We start from the raw sequence: 23,586 nt of genomic DNA, 5'->3' as shown, positions 1-23,586 counted from the left end.
TGTGTGTGTGTCATGCGCCCCCTGCTGGCAAACAATCGCAGGTACACATCATAAACAATTCGCCAGCACGTCTGCGTTGGCATGACGATGCTTCTTGTTTCGATCGCATTGCGATGCTTCAACAAACGGAATGAGCCAAAAAATAATCCACAAGTCATCTGAGAGACAGGATGTTTATTCATTATTTTTCTATTTATCAGTCATGTGACGTGACCCCCACCTCCGCGTGACTGTTTGAAAATAGAAGGCTGGGGATGATTCACATCTGGGGATTGTTCGCTTCACGATCGCCATTTGTAGCGAAAAAAAATTGTTTATATTTGACTGTTGCAAATGGCATCCAGTGTGAACTATCCCCAGCAATAACAATCGATGACGCAGGATCGATTTTTCCTGATTAAAAATGTATTATTTTTAGGCATCAGTCTGCCGTTATGTGTTCGCACTTTTGGCTACTTATGCAACAGAAGCCCCCCGGATGAAAGAAGCAAGGACGCAATTTAAAGCAGACCTCTTTTTTTTAATATTACATTTTTTGTCTAATCCCACTGATTTCGGGATGGATTAACGGACCAATCATGATTGAGGCACGCCTGCCTGCCCGGACCGGGAGCTGAATGAACTCATCATCATCATCATCATCATCATCGCAGCATCAGGACCGCGGCGGGAACACGTTGAGAAAACATTCGTCGTGTTTGTTGTCGTGCGGAGAAAGTTGCTGCATGTATCGCGATGGAGATGCGCACCGCTCTTGTTTGCGCAGGTTTGACCAGGATGTGGATTTTAACTGAAGTCAAAGCGATTCCGACGGCTACTGAGGTAACTTTACACAAAATAATACACTAAATAAATCGAAATAAATTAAATTGTCAGAGGATCCGCGTAGTCACCGACTACATCAGTTGCAATACATGCTCTAAAGGTTTGTTTTTATGTGTAGACTGCGCTTAAAAAGCAAGAATAATAAACGGGCTGTTGCTTTTTTCAGACCTCCACATTAGAAGGGTTCAATCTGTTGACTGTTCAATGAGGTGTTGATTTGACAACAACGTGACATTATTTGGTTGGTCTCAGTTGCAGGCAGCAGTTGCTTATTCTCATCCTAAAGGATTATCCAGCGCTGCAAAGTAATCAGTGGATAAGGCAACGTGACTGGATTCACATTACATATCTCCTCAGCAGCAGATTAGATAAAAGTGGCTGATAGGAACGCTGTCGTCACTCCTGGATGTGCTTGAACTTTATTTTTTATTTTTTTTAAAGGATCTGGCTGGAGACCATAGTGCATGACTTGCTAATGGAGGAAGAGACGAACGTGGTTCACATCAAAGCAGAATCCTGTTCCTTAAAACCAACCGGGCTTCCTATAAACTGGAGTCTCATTTCTCAGCCTGTTTTGCCAACAACTCCAATGGGTGCCGCACTTCCTCCGCCACAGAGCTCCTCCGGGCACTCGTTGAAAAACAAGGTGAAGTCGTTCACGCAGAGACGGATGAGAGCGAGGGACAGAGAGAAGGACAGAGACCGTTTGGAGGTGGAGGTCCTGGTCAGCAGTCCGGTGACGCAGGTCTCCCCGGACCTGACCCCACAGAGACAGAGACCTATAGGGAAAAGTCTTCCCGGTTCCTCCTGGAGAACACACGCAGTGAAGAACTTGTACAGCAGCGACGAGGAAGATGAAGTGGAGGTGGAAGTCAAACTGGAGATCCACAGTCCTCCAGCTGAAGCCAACGTGGAGCAGGAGCTACAAGAAACGATGGATAATGAAATAAAAGAGGCAGAAATAAAAGAGGAGACGCAAGCAGAGGCGGCTGAGGTTAATCAGAAGACAAGCCGGGACAGGCTTCAGTCTGATACCTCCAGTAGTAGTAAGGATGAGCAACCTAATCCTCCTGCAGCTCCTTCATCTACTACTTCGTCTTCCTCCACAACAACAACCTCGGTGTCCACCACAACTGCCAGACACTGGGCCCCTCCAAAGGGATTTTGGAGGGTCGCTCGTCCCGAGACGTTGCTCCTTAACGGGGTCAGCCTTCAGAGCATGCCCACAAAAGACCTCACCCAGATAGAAGAACAGTGTGAGCCTCAAACGAAGACAGGAACAGCTGACACAGAAACCGCAGGGGCAGATGGAGGGTTGTCGGACGACTGCGAATCTTCCTCGCGTATCAAGCACTCGGACAGTCTGGAAGGCTACCTGGACAAGAAGAAAGAGTCCGACATGATCAGACCGGGCAAGAGCGAGGAGCTCGCCAGCGATGTGGACTCGGCTGAGGAGAAGCTGACGGTGAAGCAGAGGATGTACACAAAGTTGCGAGAAAGGCAGCAGATCTGCAGGGAGTTGAGGGAGCAGAGTGTCAGACATGATATGGAGAGTTACGCAGAGAAGCAAGAAGAAGGTGAAGGTAAGACCTCGGTCTTCTGGTCTCCATGTGACATCATTCGCCTGACACTAGAACTCATTTAAAATAAATATAAAGTTTAGAAATAGTAAATGATTATCGGGGTTCAAAGGTATTTTACATTTAAATATCAAACATGAATATGTAACATTATGAATTACACCCTGAGACCTGCTGCTTATTGTAATAGCCTGTAGTAACCATGACCATTGACACAGGCCTGTATATTTCACTGCCTTTTGCTGAATGTACAGGGGATAGGTGACTAAATGACTACTTTTAATAACTGTTAATTGGCTTAAAACCATTTTCTAATTGTATTCAAAGAATAAAGTATTTTCACAGTGCATCTATAAATATGTTGTTTAATAATTTGTGTCATCTTTTTATTCTCTCATTTGAATGCAACACGATGAGCCATTTTGAGCCGAAGAATTTGGTTAATTATTAAAACATTTTACGTGTCAACAGGCAGTTGTCGGGCCTCTAACTGTGTCACCAAACTCTGCTGTGCAACTATGCCTGCTGGTGTTTCTTTTCATCAATATTAACAATAAATCAAAAAGTTAAAGTTTAATGACAGGAACCCATTTCTAGCGTGGCAACTCTTTTTATCACGACAGTTGGTTGATAAAGTATTGAAAATTATATTTCCCCCTTTTTTTTTTACAGAGCAGCTTTGGTAGATTATTTCTGCAGGACGCTTGACGCGCGAGTATGTCTTTGTCTGTTATTATATAAAAGTGCAGCCGTAACCTGGCTGAAGCCCCATGCTGAACAGATGTCAGATGTGCAGATGTGCACGCTGATGTTGCTATTATTAGTTAAGGCTGTGGGGGAAGTGTCCCTGTTTTCATACCTCCCTGTGAGTTCTAATGCATGTCTCTGTGAGTAAGTACGGTGACAGCCTGTTTTAGCAAATATTATCCTTTTTTCACAAGTGTGGCGGCTCGACCTTGACAGCTTACAGATCAATCTGGATCCCATGAGTCTTCCCACTCAAATGTTTCCAACTTGTTTACCAACTCCTACTGACGTTAATCCATGATTTAATAATTCCCGATCTGGCATAAAAAAGCTCACAGCTGTCCAAACAAGATAGATCAAACATAATATCTAATGCTATTACATTCAATAATGTATTTTTTTTTTTACTGATGTTTTATGTCAGGTCCCCGAGGCATTTTTGACAACCCAGACCCAGCGATTCTTCTGGAACTTGAACCTTATTTGAGGTGAGTAACGTAATACATCTTCCTTTCCTTGCTGGCCGTGATGACATATAACACCTTCACGCTATTTATATCCTCTCGTACGATCTACTCCTAATCTGCTTGTGCACGTCCAACGAGTGTCACTTCTTTTATTTTTCAATTTGAGTGTCAAGGTAGATGAAAATATGAAGAAATGTACTTTTTTATATGAATACTGGTTTTAAACGTTTGTTTGAATTGAGTCAAAATGAAGAACATAATAAAATATAAAATGGAAAAGTTTTTAATGAACTCATGATTGGCCTAGCTGGATTGTACATTCATATTCAAAGCCATAAAAATCTGAATTCTTTACAACTGTTTTTAGGCTGTGTAATGACACTAGCCTGGGAAAACCAAAAACCTTACGGACCCAGTTTCCACCAAGTTATAGTAATCTTTTTTCCATAAACTCAACCAATACTAACCATAGTCTGAGATTCTTCCTACTTTCAAAATACACTATATGTCAAATTATAAGGTCTAATCTTGCCTTACCTTACTTTGTAACATGATAGTTGCAAGAGGCTTACATTTTAATAATAATGATTGCTTTTTTTAAACCAATTTATTGTAACATTGCGTTCCCCTAGCCTCCTGCTGTCTAGACTGTATTTGTATATTAGCTTGAGGGGTTTCTGGTTGGCACAACAGGTTTGGGGAGATAGTAGAAGTAGAAGAAACATTATGAACATGGCACCAAGCAGTGTTATGTGCCTGGTTGAGTATAGTAAATTATAATGAAACACAAAATCCATGTAATTCTCAGTGCTTTTTGTGTCTTCTTTAATAACCATATTGTATTCTACATACACTTTTGGAACATGCTTAATAATGATACAATTGCTAGGCGTTAGCAATACTTTAAACAATAGCTTTACTTATTGGAGAATATACTTTAAAAAAAATGGAAACCAGTGCATCCACCGATTGCAGGTGATTGACCAAGATTGCGAGTGCTTAAGACAATGTTGGCGTGGTCTATTGTAGCATAGAGAATTTGCTGAGACACAATGGGGTGAAGCCAACAAATGATCCGGCACAACAGTACTTTTAAAGATTGAAAACATCACTTCCAAAAAGATGGAATTGAATGCGGTCAGAGGGTCAATATCAGAGGTAGTTATAGTTGAAAGCACAGCAATTAATAGCAGATGTCAGCAATTTAAGGGACATTAATACTTTTAAAAATGGTTATTCTATGGTATATATTCAAATAAATTGGTGTTAAATAATATAATTCAATTTGACAAATAACATGCAAATATTTACATCGCTTGTTCATTTTTGTTTTTCAATTAAACTTCCGGATGGCAACAGTCATTAGTCCTCTGTAGCTAATGGAACAATTAAATTCTGTGTGATCCTGGCGATGACTGAGGACGAGGGGATGCAGTCGACTCTAGCAGCTTTTAAAGCTGATGTTTGGACATATTTTGGTTTCAAAACAAATTAAATCAGTTACAACTTCGTAACGAGTCAGTCTTTAAATTATACAACGCCAGTGTACTACGGGCAATACTACGAATATATCTTTGTTTCTACAATGTCACAATATATTGTATGGTTGTATCGTGATACATATCACCAGATCTTTACACAGGTTTGTGTAATGTCAAAAATAGAGCAATTATCTCTATTCTTTACGATGGGAAAATGTCCACATTAGCACAAATACATTTCAAATATGTGCCTTGCATCCTTTAATGTTCATCAGCGTCTACAGTTACCATTTAAAAGACCCATTAAAAATGTCTATATACATCTCTAGGAAGGACAGAAGGCAGATGGGCAGACAGTTATAAACCCAAGCTAAGTTACATAATTTAGGGTAATGCTACTAGCTGGTTAGGTATCACTGGGAAAACAAGAAAAAGAACAAAAACTATACAAAGCACTGGTGTACAGACAAGGCACTGGTGACCGACACACACTAATCTATTGAATGACTATACTCTGCTGTTGACATACAAAAGGAATGACTAACACGAGGGTAGGGTACAAGGATAATCCACATGGCTGGTATATCATGCTATCTTTATCACTGGGCAAAAGGGATAAAGCCAAGTACAGATGATGAAGCACAATGTGGAGCAGCTTAGCCACGGGGCAGAAGCATAGAGGGATGATGGCGTGTGCCGGCGTTGCTCACCCCAAGTGCCACGCCCACTATATCCATGTTATTACATAAGACAGCTTAGGAAGATGCAGCTTCATTCACTCTTGTGGAGCCAATCCTTGAGGAATCATTAGGACACAGTGTTTCGCAAATGTACACGGATCATCATCAGAAAATGGTCACTTTATTACGACCAGGAAAGTTTTCGGTTTGTAAAAAGTACTAGACCACATCACTTTTTCTGTTCTAACAAGCTGTGACGCAAATAAAGAAATTATGAATACACAAATAACATTAAACTTTACCAAATAGTTGGATAATAGACCATTGTTACATCCCTTTCTAATGTTTATTCATTCATTTTCACAGGTCACTGCTTTTGACCGCAGACGAGCTTCCTCTCAGCCCGAGACACGAACAAGCCAAGCGTCTTCTGGAGCGAGCGCGACTAAAGGCTCGGTCAAACCATGTTGGTGATGATCGGCCGACCAGACGCTCACAATCTGACCACAGATCCCCACTGTAAGTCTGGGCCTCACCTTCCTCCATGTTTAACTGATTACTGGAAAGGGACTCGTGGGCTAGATGTTAAAGAAATGTGTCTACTCAACCTAATACGGATTTTGTCCGACTGTTCACTCATGTTGGTGAGTTTTAGATCATGAACTTCCTAGTAGTCCTGTTAACCCAAGAGTGCTCAAGCTCATCGAAACGGCCTTAACTGAAGCCAGTGAGGCCAAAAGTTTTCTGGAAGCCATTCTTAGGTTCATATGATTGGCCAACGACCCCAGGAAAGGATCACCAGTGTTCCCAGTTTGTGAATTATAGCTCTGCCTGAGGTTTTCTGTTGTCCCAAAGCCATGTCTAACTTGTTTTGTAACCTTTTTTCTTTCTCATTTCTTCTTGAATTTCTTGTATTCGTGCCATTATTTGTTTCGTCGTGGCCTACTTTACTTTGTCCGACAGTATTTAAGTTACTTCTTGATTTCATAAATCTGATTCTGCTGAATAAAACCTAAAATACAATATAAATTTCTTTGTTATTTTTCTAGAAAAAAGGAAAGTATTTTTAAAAAAAGAAAATGAAAATCTATGTAATCTTAAAAAAAAAAAGGGTACATAGTTGACATTTTCTTAAAAGATTTCAGGTGAACTTTCGTGCTACACTTATGCCTTTTGAAGTAAATTTCCGAACTATTTTGAGGCTTAACAGGATATGGTTTAATATTTTCTTATTTCTTTTTTTAACTTCTTTCAGTACAAAACAACCGGATGAGTCCTACGACGTATCAACTGTGCAGAAAGTCCCTCAGGTCAAAGAGGACCTCACAGCTCAGACTACAGCAGGTCCACTCCTTGTCCCGGACCAAAGAGACACATCTCCCAGTGACCCTGCCAGTCGATCCAGGCGATACGGTTGTTCTCCGACACGAGTACGCTTCGAGGACGAGTCGGAGAAGGAGGCAGAGTCTCGGTACTTGGACCGAATGAGACAGCGGGGCAGACCGGGCTACCCCAAGTCCAAGCAAAAGGACAGTAACACGGATTCCAGCAGCAGCGGCTCGGAGAGGAGTCGGACTAACAGGAGCGCCTCGGTGCCAGCGTCCCAGAAACTGGAGGATGCGAGTTCTCAGGTCACAACCGTTATTAAGGAAATAATAGTCGTTGTGAAAAAATGTGAGTCGTGCGGCTCAGTGGTGAGAGAACCTCACACACTCCCGATGGGGCCGGACCCTCAGAATATCGATCCGCAGACGTCCAGCAACCAGGAAGACTCACGGGGGAAACCAGTTCCTCGCTGGGTGCCTCCAAACAAACCGGAAGTGAGCACAAGACCAAAAGCTCCTCTCACTGTCACTTTCGCTGGCGCGTACATCTTGGGAGAAGGCAAAGAAAGCAGCACCGGATGGAAGTCCTCGGGTTTTGGGAAACTCAGGAGGAGGAGCAGGAAAGGAGAGAGTCGTCTGGAGTCCGGGAACGGGCCGTATGGGCCGTCGTGGGCTCAGAGGCGAAACTCCAATCCCAGGAACCGGGGCAGCACCAGCAGAGCCGTTTCTTTTGCCCCCGACAGTCCCGTCACCCTGGAGCCACGGCTGCCGGGAGCATCAGCCAGACAAAGAGAATCTCCACCTTCTTTGCCCATCAAGTCTGCTCTCAAGTCCAGTTCTAGAAACCGCACAGCCACGATTCAATCCACGCCGCCATTCCAGAAGTCCACAGGCCAGGGGGCTGAAAGTGGTCAGCACTCGGCTCTTCTAGACTCCCCTGAGGGGTCATCCCAAGGAGCCCCTGCTGCCAGCAACCAGCTCTCCTGTGTTCGACCCTCCACTCTCCGGTACTCACCGGCCCGGCTCACCACAGATGTGCCCACTACTGAAGTCTGGGATGCAACTCCAGATGGAGCAGGTGAGGGGTCCACCAGGATCAGATGGAAATACGTTTCATTAGTAATAGATTTCTTTTGCACTTTCATCATCAGTGGGCGGAGATCCTGGCTCTGGTTCCGAGGGTCGCGCCGCCCTACGTGGCGTGGCACTGTCTCGGACTGATGACCTCAGAGCTGAGCTTCTGCGCGCGGAGCACCTCAAGGCTGAGGCATTATGGGAGGAGAGCTACGACGGATCGAGGTGAGCCGTCATAATCTTATCACTGTCGAGACAAGAATGAATCCGTGGCACATCCTAATCCGGGTTACCTTTGAAAACTTCAGCAGTGAGGAGATTGAAACACAGACTGAAACCAGACGACTTGATACTCTGAGAATTAATTTATCCATGTATTTAATTAACATTATTTTGTATTTCAGTCCCAGGTGTTGCCTGTGACCTTAAGTTTCCGCCAGCACTGCTAAATATTGATGTGTTGTTTTGTCTAAATGATAAGAAAATAATATCAAAACATTAGGTCTACATAAAGTGCTGTATGTAACACATGCAAAGGCAAGTACTATTTGATTGTGATGTGTGTTTGTCATATCTTGTCTTGGCCTTTTAGAGTTTTTAAATTTGGAGGTATTTTTAAATGTGTATTGTTTTTGATTGTTCAAGCGCTTTGTGACCCTGGTCTAGAAAAGCTCTTTACAAATAACTATTAATGACTTACTTACTTACTTATTACCAGACTTAAGATAGAAAAAGTGAAAAATAAAGCTGTACATTTAAGGTTTATTTGTTATTATTATGATTATTCAGGTATATTTATTAATTGCAACTAATGATATCATTTTACACCCCCTTAGAAAATAATTATTTGTATTTTACGTTTTATTTTAACATTGTCCCTCTACTTGTCATGTATTGAAATTTATTTTTTGTATATTTAATTCCTTTATTTTTTTTCCAAATGATCAAATAATAATACCACCTCTCTATAATAATAAATATTAAAACTGTCTTTCCCTTCACAAATGGTCTTTTCTCACGCCTGTTTACAAATATGTTATATATAATTTGTTATTTTTTAAAAGGTTTGTTTGGTGTTTGGTCTGTAAATAACTTTAAATGAACACCAAATGTATATAAACTCCACCCCTTGTTATTGAAATAAATAAAAGAAAGTAGATTCAATTGAATATTTTTTTAAACCCTTGTCTACCAGAAAGCTGGATGGTCGTTCGAAGCCTTTCCTGCGTCGCTTCTTCTCCTCCATTGGTCTAAACAGTGTTGGGCGGCTGGTTAAAGGAGGTCGGTCCAGCAGCATGGAGCAGCTCAGCCTGCCCGCTCCCCCGAGAGCTGGGTCGGCCTCCCCGAGCCCGACGCGAAGACCACATCCCGCCATCAGAATACAGAGAACGCCCTCACTGCAGACCCTCAACACAGTGAGTATCCATTGTATATGTAGAATGTATGTTTAAATGTTTAAATGTCCAGGGACCTATTTGTAAAAGGTACTTTGACGGATGCAAGATGGTGATTATTTTAATTTGCATCGTATGTCTGTGATAAGTGGGTAAAAAGTATCTTTGAGTTCCTGGTGCAGAGGAAATGTTGTTAATAGTTTCCCTTTAGTATTTTTAATAATTTAGTTTATTCTGAATGATGTATATGATAGTATAATTAAAATGTTTTTGCACCTTCTATCTAAACAAGGAGGATAATAAACATAATTACTCATCATTAGCTAACAAAGGGTTGATTTCTACATGGAATTAATATTGGAGAAATTAATATTCCAATGGTGTAGGCAGGGAAATGTGCTGGAAAATTCATTTGTTTATTGTTTTTTCTATGTCATGAATCTGCCACTAGGTGCTGCCACTGGCTCAACTTCGCAAAGCCTCGTCGGTGCAGAGTTTGGAGAGGAGAACAGAGAGAACCACAATCCTGGGCGAAGTACAGATACCGTATGGACTGGCACCAGGGTTCGTGAAAACAAAACCATGAGCTATACACTTTTTGTCCTTATTATGACGTCTTTGAAATTTCAGCCTGGATAGTCCCCAGCTGGAGCTCCACAGAGCCCTGAGTGTCGAAGAAATACTCACCACCAGGGTGGTTCTCCCAGTGGGTCGGGTCACTCAGGCCTTTCCAGATGGCTCTCTGCTGCTGGAGCTCATCAGGCCACCCAATGGTCCGTTTGGATTCGTCATTTCTAGAGGCAAAGGTCGACCAGACACAGGTGAGCATCTGTGAACACACACGATGAATGAATATGTTCTTATTTTCTCACCGTCTCTTCTGCACGTGTCTTCCTCAGGTGTGTACGTGGAGAAGGTTGGCGACGGTAGCGGCGAGAGCCCCTATGTGGGTCTCCTTGGCAACGGGGATGAGATCCTTCAGGTGAACGGGGAAGCGGTAGCGGGACTGAGTCTTGAACAGGTGACCTGGCTCATGACACGGGAAAGCATCGCCACTCTGCGGATTATTCCAGCTCGACGGAACCAGCGATGAGACCCCGAGAGAACGATAATAACCCCATCATCGTATCAAAAACTTCCTCTAACACACACACACACACATGCCTCTATAAGCTACTTCAAATGTTGGACTCTTTGCAACACCATACTATATATTTACTAAAAAGTGGTTAGCAATAGACAAAAATAATTTTCTGAATGATATATATTAAATAATATATAAGGCTCAAAAAGTGTATTTATTCACACATTATATTTTACTATTCGTACAATAATTGTTATGCAATTTGTGTGTCAAAATATGTCACATTACATGATGTAAAATGGATGAAATGTAATAAAGATTGTTTAAAAAAAATCTAAACATGGAAATTTGTCTTTAATTCGAGCAGTTAAGCGACAACGTGAATCAGAACAGTAGGGGGCAGTATATCAGCAGTATAACAGTATATCAGGTCATCAACTAGTATATGGATGGGTAATTAATACAATATAAATATATTTACTTTTTTACTTACAAACTATTAATACTTCAAATACACTCCTTCCATAAACTCCCTCAAACAGTTAAATTGTGTTAAAGGGGTGCTTTATGAAAGCTTTTTTACTTAAATGAAAAATAAATAAAGAGATCAAAAATATACACATTTACAGTCACAAAAAAAATATTTTCCCCTGACTTCACTAAACAAACAACATAACAACACATGCATCTTTTTTTTTTTACCTATTTAGTTTTTTTTATGGCTATAAAACAGAGGCATTGAATTCCTTTGTACACTTTTTACATCTTATTGTATTAGGTTTGAGTGTATGTGAAATTATGACGCAAGCACAATTATTAGGGCACAGCAGATTGGCAGCTTAGGTGACTGGTTCTGTTTTTCCAGGACGTATTTCATTCTTTTACTTTGTAATGCCACCAAAAAAAATCATATCTTGTGTTTACAAAATTTGCAATAAAAGTTTCTGATTCTGATACTGATTATTTAAAACAGGTGCAAAGTGTTGGACACCTACCTTTGACATTTTGTTTTCCAGAAGTGTTTTGAAGAGACTCAAACAATATTGAACTGTCATGACCACCAGGGACAGCACTTCTGAAAGACAGGTTTTAGAAAGATTTTCAAGTAAATAAAAACGAAGACTATAAATGATTAAGTGACTTTGTGACTCTGTTGCTATAGTGCCATCTGCATGTGAAGTTTTACAGTATTATATATATTGTACTTTAAATGGCTGAAACTTGCTCTTTGTATTTAATTATTCATCAAATTATATTAAAATGCAAATTGTATTGAACAATACATTATTTCTGGCTCCCCCCAGTGTCACAAAAGTGCAACTGCAATCTCATAGTGCTTCTGTTGCGACATAACACATGCAGGTTCATGTTGTTTCAGTTAATGGTTTTATCTTCCTGATAATTTTTTTTTAAGTATCTTATACGAAAACACTGTCCCTGACCCACTTGGTGGTCACATGACACTCAGATTCTTAAAGTTGTAGTAAAGAGGATTGTTTAAATAATAGCGAGACAATTTTACTATACTATTCAAAATGTAACCAAACATAACAGAAATGAAAGGGGGGAAAGTTACATACTGTTGCTTATTATTGCTGTAATACACCTCATTTTCTTTTCGATTCAAATTTGCAATTCATTGAGGATATTCAACGTTAAATAAGAATCAACATAAACATTTTATTATACTGTTTTTTAATGATCAATATATGATATTTTAAAATTGCATGATGATTTTCCGGTCATATGGATCTATGACGTTGGTTTGATCTTTAAATTCGTTCGAAATCATGAAGTATTTAGATTAAAACATTTGAGCTTCTTAAATTAACATTTATGAAAAAATTATTCATTCAACAGACTAGAGAGAGTTGGTTTATTAGAAGGGTGCGCTATTGATTACAGTCATAAATAGCTATTCGTATATATTTAAAAACTTTACAAACACACAGTTAAATAAAACATATATATATAATTCATATCTATTTATAGCATTCTCCGCTTACTTCGTTCATAGGCTACAAATATCACACATATATGTTATTGTTTTGTATCTATCAATCTATCGATCTTTATCTTAACGTATCTTTAATTCGGCTATTCATTTTAAAACAATTACGCTTAAGAGAAAAGGGGGTACAATGAAGGAGAGAAAAGGAGAGGGATGATCCGTTATTAGGATGTACCTGCAAGTGTTTAGTCGGCCCTGATAGTGTGTCACCGTTGATGCCCGTTTATCTGATGCGACCAGAAGCTTTTATCTCTCTGCCAGGACTCCCAGTGGACCCCCGGGGAACCGCCGTCATGGTCCCCCAGCACACATTCACACACACACACACTCACCAGCCATCCATCTACAATTCTTATCATAGTTGAACACATTGTTAGAGTCATTGATATCTTTGGAAACCTGATCAATATATATATTTTTTTCTAGGTCAAAATATCTTCCTGGACTTTTGTTTTTTGTTATTAAAAAATAATACCTAATATACCTCACATTTATAATACCTTACACTCAGGCTGTTTGCTTTTTTTTTCTTTTTTTTTGTTAGTGCTTTGCCCTCCACAAATCTATATAGCCAACGACAGCCAAATAATAATGAATCATTTCATAAATAATGGGTTTAGCAGCTTATCGGGAATGAAGAGGCCGCTGCCGTGAGCTTATCTCACTCGGACACATTGCGGCCTGTGTTCCGCTCCCCATACTGAGGGATGCAGCGAGGAACAACACACACACACACACACATGCACGCACACACACACACTTCCACAACTGGAAGCGCAAAAAAAAAAAAAAAAAAAACTCAGACATGGATGACCCACTCACAAAATGGCTCCACTTACTCAGTAACATCAACAACACGACCAACAACGGTAAGTGCTTAATATTCTATATTTGTCAGACAAAAAAGCCTATTTTCGTCATCGTAACAATCTTTTACAACGTCCACAGACTCACTTATTTATCGCATTTAGAAGATTTTATATTTTTCCAGCGGTTTTTTCTCATGGTGCGCCCCGACGGCTGTGAAAGTAGCGCAGTCTAGGCCCGACGGTTAAATCCGTTATTTAAAAAATATGATTTCGTTCTAGTATAGATTTCGAATGATCATTTTGACAACACACAGCGTCATTTTTTCAAGATTATTCGATCGTTTTTTTAGCTAAAATAAAGAGATCGAATCCGTTTGAAGCGCAGCTTTCGCTTTAGCACAATGGAATGTCAGACTCTTCTTATTCTAATAAATCATCGCGTTTTATCAAATAATTATTACATGGTATCCCTGCGTCCACACACAGGCTTTAATGCCGCTGAACAATTTGCCGCTAAATTATTATTTATAACAAACGAATTTTACCTATTAAAGTGGTTTAAATCCCTAAAAAAATACACCAGCAAATGACCGAAATACATTGTGATTTTTGAAGAATGATGTTTAAAATGCGGGTCTATTATCAATTAAATTGTCATTAGCTAGGTGTTTATTTAAATAATAGTGTGGTAAATAAAATCAATAAATTAGTATTGTTTTTTAATTGAAAATGACTCCCGTAAAATTTCATCAACTGTATTTTTAAATAAATAAAATGATAAGATAACCATGATCGGAAAAATATTTGTATTGACTGATACCGACATAGAATTGTGTCGACTGTTGTCAGGGCGCAGAGGGATCGTGTGAGAGGTGCAGGGAGCGAAAATGATGGAAAAGAAGCAGCAGGATTTTTGTCCCGAGAGTCCAGATCTGAAGTCCGGCGTAAGAAAGCGGGAGGTGGACTCCTCCATCGTCTCCAGACAAAACGGATGCGAGGAGGACGACGAGGGGGAGGAGAAGAGGGGAGGGGGCGTCAACAAGGTGGCGGAGGAGACGGATGACGTTCCTCTGCAGAACTCGAGTAACGGGCCCAGCAGCATCAGCATCATCATCAACAGCGTTGCCAAGGAGACCGCCTCTCACAACAGCCTGGACGTGAAGAGGGAAGTGCCGGTGATCGAGCTCTCCAGGAGGGACGCTATAAAGGCGGTGCAGGAGCTGAGGACCGGCAGCCATTTGGTGCCGATCACTGAACTTCGCAGACCTCCACCGCTGCCGCTGCCGCACACACATCGAGACGACGCTCGAATGGTCCAACTGAGCCCAAACGCGTTTCCTGTCCCGGCCCGGGCGATGCTCTACAACCTGGCGCAGCCTCTCGCCGCCATCAACAGGTAAAGTTGCACAAAAATGCACAGTTGTTGTCGGTGATTTTATATTCAACGCATGTGTGCACGAATTTATTTTTAATATTATCAATGTATTTTAACATGTGTGTACTTGTGGGCATTTTTTTGTGTATGCGTAACTCACATACCTGTGCGTAAAAGTGGATTTATATATCTGTTTATATTTGTTGATTTGTGTTTTATTAAGTATTCTTTATAACGAGTGTTCATCCATGATTGTGCGTTATATATTCGTTTTATTACAATGTAATAATAATAATGTATTTTTTAGTTAGTTTTCCAAAATATATTTCTTTGCAGTAAATATGTGATTTGATATTCCAAGTCAGTTTGTGTATTTGAGAGTGTGTTTGTGTAAGCGGGTGTACTTCTACTTCCTGCTGTGTATGGCCATGAGTTATAATCTTGCAATTATTATTTTTGTTTAGTGTGTATTGTTTTCATATTACAATGTGTTACACTTATGAATATAATATAATATTAATATTTTTTGTTTGAATGTTTCTGCCTCTTTAATGTGTTTATCTGCCATCGTCAACAACATCATCAACAAGTAAACTCCTGTTAAGTCCCTGATCCTATTCTCTTTTTCTGTCTGTGTTGTGTATGTCTGTAGTCTCGGAGGGGAACCAGAGCAGTACAGCATGTACCCCAGCAACAGGGTAAAGCGCCGCCCGGCGCCTTATGAGGTTGAACTCGATGAGGGTAGGCGCATTTTAGATCTTTATAAGTATGGTAAGAGGCACTTCTGCTGTGTCCTTCCACTGTTATTTTGACCCCTAAACGCCCCTCCTCATTTCCATCACCCCTCCATTCCCTTGCTACAGTAAATATCGGCAGAAGATGTCTTTCTAGAAAACAGAAAAACCGACCGAAACCCAATGTGTCTTAGGATGCATCACTGCATGTCTTTAAAATAACCATCCATCTCCATCCCTGCCCACTCACTGCCATGCACAGAGGTGGAGGATGGGGGGAGCTGCTGCCTCCATCTCCATGCCAGGGTTTTACTGCAGAGTGGGCTGAGGGATTAAGATAGACTGGGTGTGTTCCAAGGGCGACGAAAGCCTGGGATATACCAGTGGTGAGGATGGAGGGATGAAATACTTGCACTGGAGCATTTAAAATGTTTCTACTATAATCTAAATGAGGTAAAAAAGAACTAGTAAAATTACTGAATTACATTCAAAAAAGAATGAATGGTGTATTAACATGATTTTTTGTTTTAAACATGAATGTATTTAGTGTAGATTTGAGGCCATGCCAGTTCTAATAAGGTGCTTTAGACAAATGTAGCTGTGCAAATTGGGTTTTCGTATTAGTAACAAGCTTTAGCCTCTAAAAGCAAACGTCAATTCCCCTCAAAACTGCCAAAAATTTGTAGACCAGATGTGCTTAAATCCTTCTGGGCACAATAAAACCTCTCTGAACACAATATGTGTTTACGAGAGTTGGAGGTTGATCAATTATACAAATCGTACTTCAACGTGTAGTTTGGCAAATGTCCTTATAGTAAGAGCTTCTACACATTTTGCCTGTGTTTAGAATGGATGAGAAAGTGAAGTCAGATCACTTTGTTTAGCTACTGATCAATATGTATTTTGGTGAATCGTCATTTTTTTTTTAATAAGTTGTATACTGTACCTACTGTATATCCCCTTAGATATCCCCTTAGAATAAATGTGATTCTTAGGAAGTTATAATGACGTCCAACCTGGTGCAGTTTATATCAGAACTGTATACACAAAATTACTATATTCAGATTCGACAGATTAGATGAGGAAATAAAAAGAAGGTCAAAATATGCAGATAGGAGCCGACCAATGAGACCCTGACCCTGGATGATAGAGAAGACGGTCAGTTCTGAGTCTCATAACGAAGACATTTGTAACGCACATAGAGGCAAAAGGAGCATAAAGACAAAGGAGAAGGAAAAACAGGAGTTAAAGAAACTCTGCTTAACTCTTTAGTTAGTTAATTTTGATGGCTCCATTGGACAAAAGTGTTTTGCCTAAAGGGTAGTTCCCAGTCGTCTGCAGTTGGACATGGTTCCCCGGACTTTCCGTGGAACTTTCTGTTTCTTTGTTGTAGCTTTTGTAATGGTAGGAGACAGTTGTGTCTTTGGAACGGATGTGAAAAAAGTGGAGTAACGTATATATAAAGAAGTCTGGACATTTAGATTCTTTGCGGGGCGCCTCCTCTGAGTTTTATAGTACCAGGGAAAGTGACACGGATTACCTGACCAAGTCAATGTATCACGAAGGATGTCGCGATACATATTTTTTTATAAATGTAGTTTTACAGAGACAAAGAAGAGAATTCAAGGACGGTAGAACAGACACATAACTGGGCCTGGGTGCCAAGGAAGTCTAGAAGTGGTAAAAGGTGGTAGAAGTTTCGAGACAAAGTTGAAGGATTATAACTAATATGATCGGAATGGTAAAAACGGTTTATCTAAAAGAACGGAACATGCCTACTGCATATGTATTTCTGGAAGCCAGGCAGGTCGTTCACCTTGACCCAGAGGAAACACCACAAGCACATTTGTTCTCGGCCAATGGGTCACTTTGACCCAGAGATAAAACAAGATAAAACAAGGGTTAAAGGAAGACACCTGCAAATGCTCATTTTTTGGTTTTTAACTTAACCAAACCACCACCACCATCATCTATGTCCAATCAGAACTGCTTGATTCTGTCTCTTCTCTACTCCTTTGACTGCTCTGATGTTTTTCCTTTGTTTCCTCCCACGATCCTCAGCCGGTCAGCCAAAGATCGTCCGGCGAATCTTCACCAACAGCCGCGAACGTTGGCGACAGCAGAATGTAAACGGAGCCTTTGCCGAGCTTCGCAAGCTCATCCCCACTCACCCTCCCGACAAGAAGCTGAGCAAGAACGAGATCCTGCGGCTCGCCATGAAGTACATCAGCTTCCTCTCCAATCTCCTGGAGGACCAGGACGGCGGGAGGAACGTTGGAGCCACCACAGACGGGGACACCAGTTTGCTGGTCGGGGCCCATGACGACGGCCCTCAGGGGGCGCCGAATCAGGACACGGTGGTCGGCTTGGCCCGGGACGATCTTCTGGAGACGATGTCGCCCAGCTCCAGCTGTGGGAGCCTGCCTGACGGAGATGCCGAGGGCAGTCCGGAAAGCTTCGTGGAGGATCAGGATTCACCTCCAGCTCCAAGGACCTTACCAGCCTCAAGAGGGACTCATTTAGCCACTCGGGATCTGAGACGGAACGGACGGCCGTTAGATGGCGGCAGCTGCCGATGATGTCGCCCGAAAAACCAGCGAGACCATAGATGACAGAACTATGAGAGGGACTTCGATGGATAACACGCTCAGGATCCTGTTCGCCCTCATGGATCACTTCCAGTCCCTCACAAAAGTGAGACGACACTTTCAAGTTTGATCAATTGGAGATGCATTTAAAAGGACTTGTAAATTCTGCATGTAATTGATCAACCTGAGGATCACTTATTTTTTGACAAACCCAAAGACCTAAAGTAGATACACAAGTAACGAAACCAGGAAAATGAGTCGACACAGCAGATTGGAGATTTCTGCCCCCCAAAATAATTGGACCGTTTATATTTCTAAAATGGCTTAAAGCTTAACTTGCCTCAGCTAGAGGCGAGACCAATGTATCTGAGGCCATATACTGTTGTGTTTTGTAAATACTCTTACTAACAGAGGTGTGTTGCATTCACTTGAGAAAAAATTTAGATCGATTTAAAAACTTCAAATTATATAGTTTTTTGCTAAATCCAATGGATCCAATCCAAGCGTAAATAAGTAATTTAATGTAAAATATTGCATTGCAAATATGCATCTTAAAAGCTAATTTGTAATTTAACATCTAAAATGACAGGAGAAATCTGAGAATGCCAACGCGAAAAGCAAAATTTGACAGCCAAATTTAACTTGGTTAGGTTTCCTCATGATTAGGATACTTATCGTATTTAATAAATACATTTAAAATAAGACGCAGACTGGTTATATTTTCCTTCAAGTGAATGCCATAGACTTTGGTAACGCTACATTTAGCTCTAAAATGCTTTCACACATGTTCAAGTAAATGTGGTTTAAGATGTACAGTAGTGCTTGTTTTGGGTTTTGAAACGACAGAAGAAACTCAGAGGATAAGAAGAGGTGTAACACAGTACATCGAATGTGGTACCATCTGCTGCTGCTGGTGATATGAGAATGACGCCAAAAAAAAAACAGCATCAGCCAGAAGATGAATCTAATAATTGGTACAAAAAAAAGAACGTACAGCAATTCATAAAGTGTACAAATTATGAGTCGGTGACGCGATGACATTGACTCATGTGGTCCTTTTAATATGAATGTCTGTTTTAGTGTTTTTCTTTAAATGACTGTACTGCAGTTGTAGATTAGCAAGGTACACGAATAAATCCCTCCATGCCACATTTTATGCGTACACACTCAGCGGCACACAAATCACGCACAGTGTTATTATCATAACGACACCAGCAGTTTTCTGACGCGGACAGTTCAGTATTTAATCACTGTTTGATGGTTGTTCTGCCGTTTTCAGCAGGATGTAGTAGCCGATATTGGTACCTTTGGTAACTACGGTATTTTAAAGGGACATTGTACGTTTGGTAATGGATTATTTGTTGTATGATAGCGGTATCTATAAATATATCCAATGTTAAATTGATGATTTTTATAATGAAAAACATGAATAAACAACGCATATGAACAGCCTTGTATGTGAACTCATTCAATCACTGAATATATATAAACAAGAATCATATCTCATCAAAGCTGATTTGTTTTTGCTTCTAAAAATATTTTGTAAAATTAAAAAATAAAAACACAAAGACATTTTTAAACTTAAGCTACATCAATAGTACAAAACAAGGCCATGACTGGAAGAAAAAATAAATAAAAGTTTATTTCTGTTCTTTCTTTTGTATTGAAAAATCCCTTATTAATCTATGAGTTCTATTGTTAAGCAATAGTGCTATAGTCAATATTGAAAATATCTTGTGAATTGTTAGCAAAGACATGATAACTACCACATTAGAGGCTGTCAGAAATAACTGCTTTGGCCTTCGAGGCCTTCTTCGTGAGGCCCTGCTTGTTTTGGACCGTTGTAATTAACATATTTTAGAAATTTAGAAATTGCTCTTAACAAAAAAGCCTTCGTTGTCCCATCATTAGTTAGGGATTTAATAGCAGCAGGTTGTTATGGCATTCAGTCTTGGGTGAGAAAAGGCATAGAAAGGAGATGTATGTGGATGAATTCAAATGACATTGAATCAACAAACACATATATATTTTATCAATGGGATGCTCCTATTAAAACACTAGCTTTACTTCTAGTTTATTCTAAAATAAAATGTGTGTTAGGTCAAAACATCAGAGTAGCAGTCCTTCATTAACTGACACATGGCACTGAAACACAATTTAATACTTGTGTGTTGTGTCTTTTTAATTGATCTTGGACCTTAATTGTACTCATCAGTATGTGTCTGTTTGTACAAAACTCTCTTTTGAAATATTCACGTGAATGTTATTAAGCCCCGCCAACTAAAAACACTTCGTTTTTCTGGAAATTAAATCTTGTTTATATATAACCACATCAAAACTGCTGTGATTGGTCAATCATCATTCATCCCCACGTGGCATCAATTCACGGAAGTCTCCACCTCCAAGAGACTCGTTGTATAAACAAAGCGGGGCATGATAACAGCTGACTGGAGGAGGAGTGAACCCATTATTACATCATAATGGATCATTCGCTGAGATTTCAGACGGGGGAGGGGGACTTTATAAACTAATAATTTCAAAACATGGTCATGATGAGGGACTTACTGCATCTTGAAGATGAAGAATTCAATGTTTAAAACATGTGAGTGAGTCAGTAGAGTTGGGTTTTTTAACTAGTTGCCCTTTGAGGTCTTAATCCTTTTCCCCCCAAAAAAAATTAAAAACCCAATATAAAACAATGTTATTTGCTTTTTATTTTATTAAGATTTACTGTTAACCATTAAATAAACAAGACATGTCCTGGGATAGGTGCCTCTGAAAGTATTGGCTCAAGAACATGTTCACACACACTCACAGACAAAATATATACTTGTCAATCACAACTCTTATAAATATGGAGAAATGAAGCAGTTGCACAGATAAATACGAGGCCTGGTTCGAGTCTGCACAGAGCAATGTTCTCTGAAGCAAACTTGGGATGCAATTGTTTTTTATGACTTTACTGTCAAAGGTGAAACATTCCCCTCGTCTCCTTTAAATGAATAATAAAATGACTGAATGTATGGATTTACTTTTGTCAAACTTTTGTAACCACTTGAGGAAAAAACATTTGCATCTTGTTCCTTTGTTTTCTAGAAGTGGAATCAAATAATTTAATTTAAAGCTGCTCCACATGACATCCAAAGACGAGACAAAGAGAGAAGAAGCTGCTCTTTAACAGTGGATTGTGAATGAGGTTAAATGGTGGAAACCAGCTCTTCACTAAATACTTACAAGAACACATTGCACCCTTAAAGGTCAGACCATCATGTATTACTGTGAAAGGCATCATATATTTTCCTTCTTGTTCATCATGCAATGTGTTCACCTCAGGCAAAACTACTTAGACACCATCACTTAAATATGTTCCTTACCTCTTAATGGTTACATTTCAAGCCGTCACATCCTCACGAGCAAGATCTTCACCTTCACTTCAAGTCGACCCCCTCAAGGTCGCAGTGCATGATGTTTTTTGCTGAAATAGAACAAAAAGCTTTTAAGTAAATGTCAATCTCTAAAATCAGATATATAAAGCATTTCAAATCCCCTTTTTTATTATTATTATGTATTAGTCATACATTTCTTATATTATTTGAGGATTCACAGCTTAGTTTTGTTAAATATTAATTACATTTTTATTCACATTTTTACCATTAAGCGCAGTTGAACATGTGTATTTTTGCTTACAAACACTTCATACAACAAACAAAATGTACAAATTGTGTCGATTAAAACTAGATTGAAGGTTGAATTATGTGTACATTAATGATGAAATGAAATAAACAAAATCTAATTTTATTTTTGATTTGAGTTAATGGTGTCTCATCTTCCCATTAAAAACTGCCAACATTTATTTAAATATAGAAATGCATCCATTTATCATCTAAACTACAAACTGAAATCCGGCCAAACATATCATTTCATGTGGCCCGCTGGTTGTTTGGCCCGAATCAAAGTAGATTCATGTTTGTACGGTGACCTATAAAGATGTCAGTGTATAGGACAAGATAAGGAACATAAATTACTCGTGTCAACAACTGTACAGAGACCCTCCAATGAGAGTGAAACTGACTGAAAGGAATTTGACGATTAAGATGGATTGAGCCACCAAGACGGAAAAGACAATCTCACAATCATGCTTCTGGTTGTAGACAGTTTGATAAATACTTTGGCGCACGACCTTGTTTACTAAAAGATGTTGGCTCCTTCATAATCATTGAGTTTGACACTCCTGCTCTGAACTTTGTGTTATCTCAGGGTCACGATGACCCGGTGGCCCGAAGACAAATGAGTTTGTGGTATACCTTGTTCGGCTCTGGGTAAAGGTGAACGACCTCCTTGGGTTCTAGAAATACTTCTGAGTTCTATAGCGCTTCTTCTAGAGAAGAAAACATGTGTATTATTATTAGATTTATATGCAATGATGGAGGTCGTTCACCTTGACCCAGAGACAACTCAAGGGTCAAGTCTTTTTTTTTTTAATGAGAAATCTCTTTATTCTGATGCACCTAGACAAGATTCTTTACAACAATAATATTATTTTAAGAAATAGGTTTAAAATACTGTACTTTAAATATCTTTGTGCTAAATTTAAAAAAAAGATTTGTCACACTTCATAAAGCACTTCATACCTGCGACACAATAAGAGACTGAAGAGGCTAACAATGGAATTTCAACCGTCAAGTGAGGAGTGAAAAAAAAAAAAAACCCCAGATGAATCCTCCCTCCTGAATGCCTGGAATCCTCACTTCCTCCTACAAGTGACAACTTCCTGCAGAGGTCAACATAGCTGCGTGACCTGCAGGATATCCTGCCATTGTGAAAGTGCTCTCTAAAGCCTCACTCTGTTGTGTCTGCATATACCAAAGTCTTTCTGATCGTGCCTGTGCGAGCGAAAAACTTCTGTTTATTAACCTACGGCCAGTTGGAAAAAAAAAGGTTTGTTTTTAAAGTTTGAACAACAGACTTGGCCGGATTACTTTAAAACTATTGGTTCCAAAAGAGCGGTGGAGACGAGCAGATGCGGGTAGACCTCTCCTGACGCTCTCCGGCTGCCAAACATATACCTGCCTCGCTCTCCAGAAAGACACACAAAAAAAAAGAGGGACTGGGTGTGAGAGAACAAGAGGCTTGGGCTCATGTGTGTGTGTGTGTGTTATGCAGAGAGCAGCGTGTGAGCTGGTGTGTGTGTGTGTGTGTTTATCAGCTCACTGCAGATGGGTGGCAGAGTGGCTCTCGCAGCCAAATGATTCAGTATGCTAATGAGTTGTTATCAGCCGTGCTGCAGGAACAATATACTGTCTTTCTCTCAGTGGGAATCCAGCCTGCTGGGAGCAGATTACACTGCACACACTGCCAAGGTAGTTATTTATATTTTCACACTGAGTGGTAGAAAAATACATAAATGCACAC

At 40.0% G+C, this 23,586-nt stretch overlaps 2 protein-coding genes across 2 annotated transcripts; both read left to right on the top strand.

Annotated features, from left to right (window-relative positions):
* Positions 1-327: 327 nt before the first annotated feature.
* Positions 328-10,751, top strand: LOC148063348 (uncharacterized). The gene is made up of 10 exons (XM_087811861.1): positions 328-822; positions 1,267-2,408; positions 3,577-3,640; positions 6,147-6,299; positions 7,036-8,183; positions 8,257-8,404; positions 9,375-9,594; positions 10,025-10,137; positions 10,204-10,394; positions 10,473-10,751. The coding sequence occupies exons 2-10, from the start codon at positions 1,301-1,303 to the stop codon at positions 10,664-10,666; spliced, it is 3,339 nt and encodes a 1,112-aa protein (XP_087667987.1). The 5' UTR covers positions 328-822; positions 1,267-1,300; the 3' UTR covers positions 10,667-10,751.
* A 2,639-nt stretch (positions 10,752-13,390) lies between these two features.
* Positions 13,391-19,325, top strand: tal1 (T-cell acute lymphocytic leukemia 1). The gene is made up of 4 exons (XM_087811872.1): positions 13,391-13,537; positions 14,327-14,873; positions 15,505-15,593; positions 17,648-19,325. Exons 2-4 carry the CDS (start codon positions 14,365-14,367, stop codon positions 18,163-18,165), a joined length of 1,116 nt encoding a protein of 371 aa, XP_087667998.1. The 5' UTR covers positions 13,391-13,537; positions 14,327-14,364; the 3' UTR covers positions 18,166-19,325.
* Positions 19,326-23,586: the final 4,261 nt, after the last annotated feature.

This window comes from Callionymus lyra, chromosome 16 (genome assembly GCF_982586985.1).
Source record: "Callionymus lyra chromosome 16, fCalLyr1.hap1.1, whole genome shotgun sequence".
NCBI lineage: Eukaryota > Metazoa > Chordata > Actinopteri > Syngnathiformes > Callionymidae > Callionymus > Callionymus lyra.
Note: the sequence above shows the minus strand (reverse complement) of the source record. Positions and strands in the feature narration are given on the sequence as shown.

Coding starts and splice junctions, on each gene's coding strand:
- LOC148063348 (XM_087811861.1), top strand. CDS start 1,301: ATGGAGGAAGAGACGAACGTGGTTCACATCAAAGCAGAATCCTGTTCC. Junction 6,300..7,035: donor TCTGACCACAGATCCCCACT/GTAAGTCTGGGC, acceptor AACTTCTTTCAG/TACAAAACAACCGGATGAGT. Junction 10,395..10,472: donor CAAAGGTCGACCAGACACAG/GTGAGCATCTGT, acceptor TGTCTTCCTCAG/GTGTGTACGTGGAGAAGGTT.
- tal1 (XM_087811872.1), top strand. CDS start 14,365: ATGATGGAAAAGAAGCAGCAGGATTTTTGTCCCGAGAGTCCAGATCTG. Junction 14,874..15,504: donor CCTCTCGCCGCCATCAACAG/GTAAAGTTGCAC, acceptor GTATGTCTGTAG/TCTCGGAGGGGAACCAGAGC. Junction 15,594..17,647: donor TGAGGTTGAACTCGATGAGG/GTAGGCGCATTT, acceptor CACGATCCTCAG/CCGGTCAGCCAAAGATCGTC.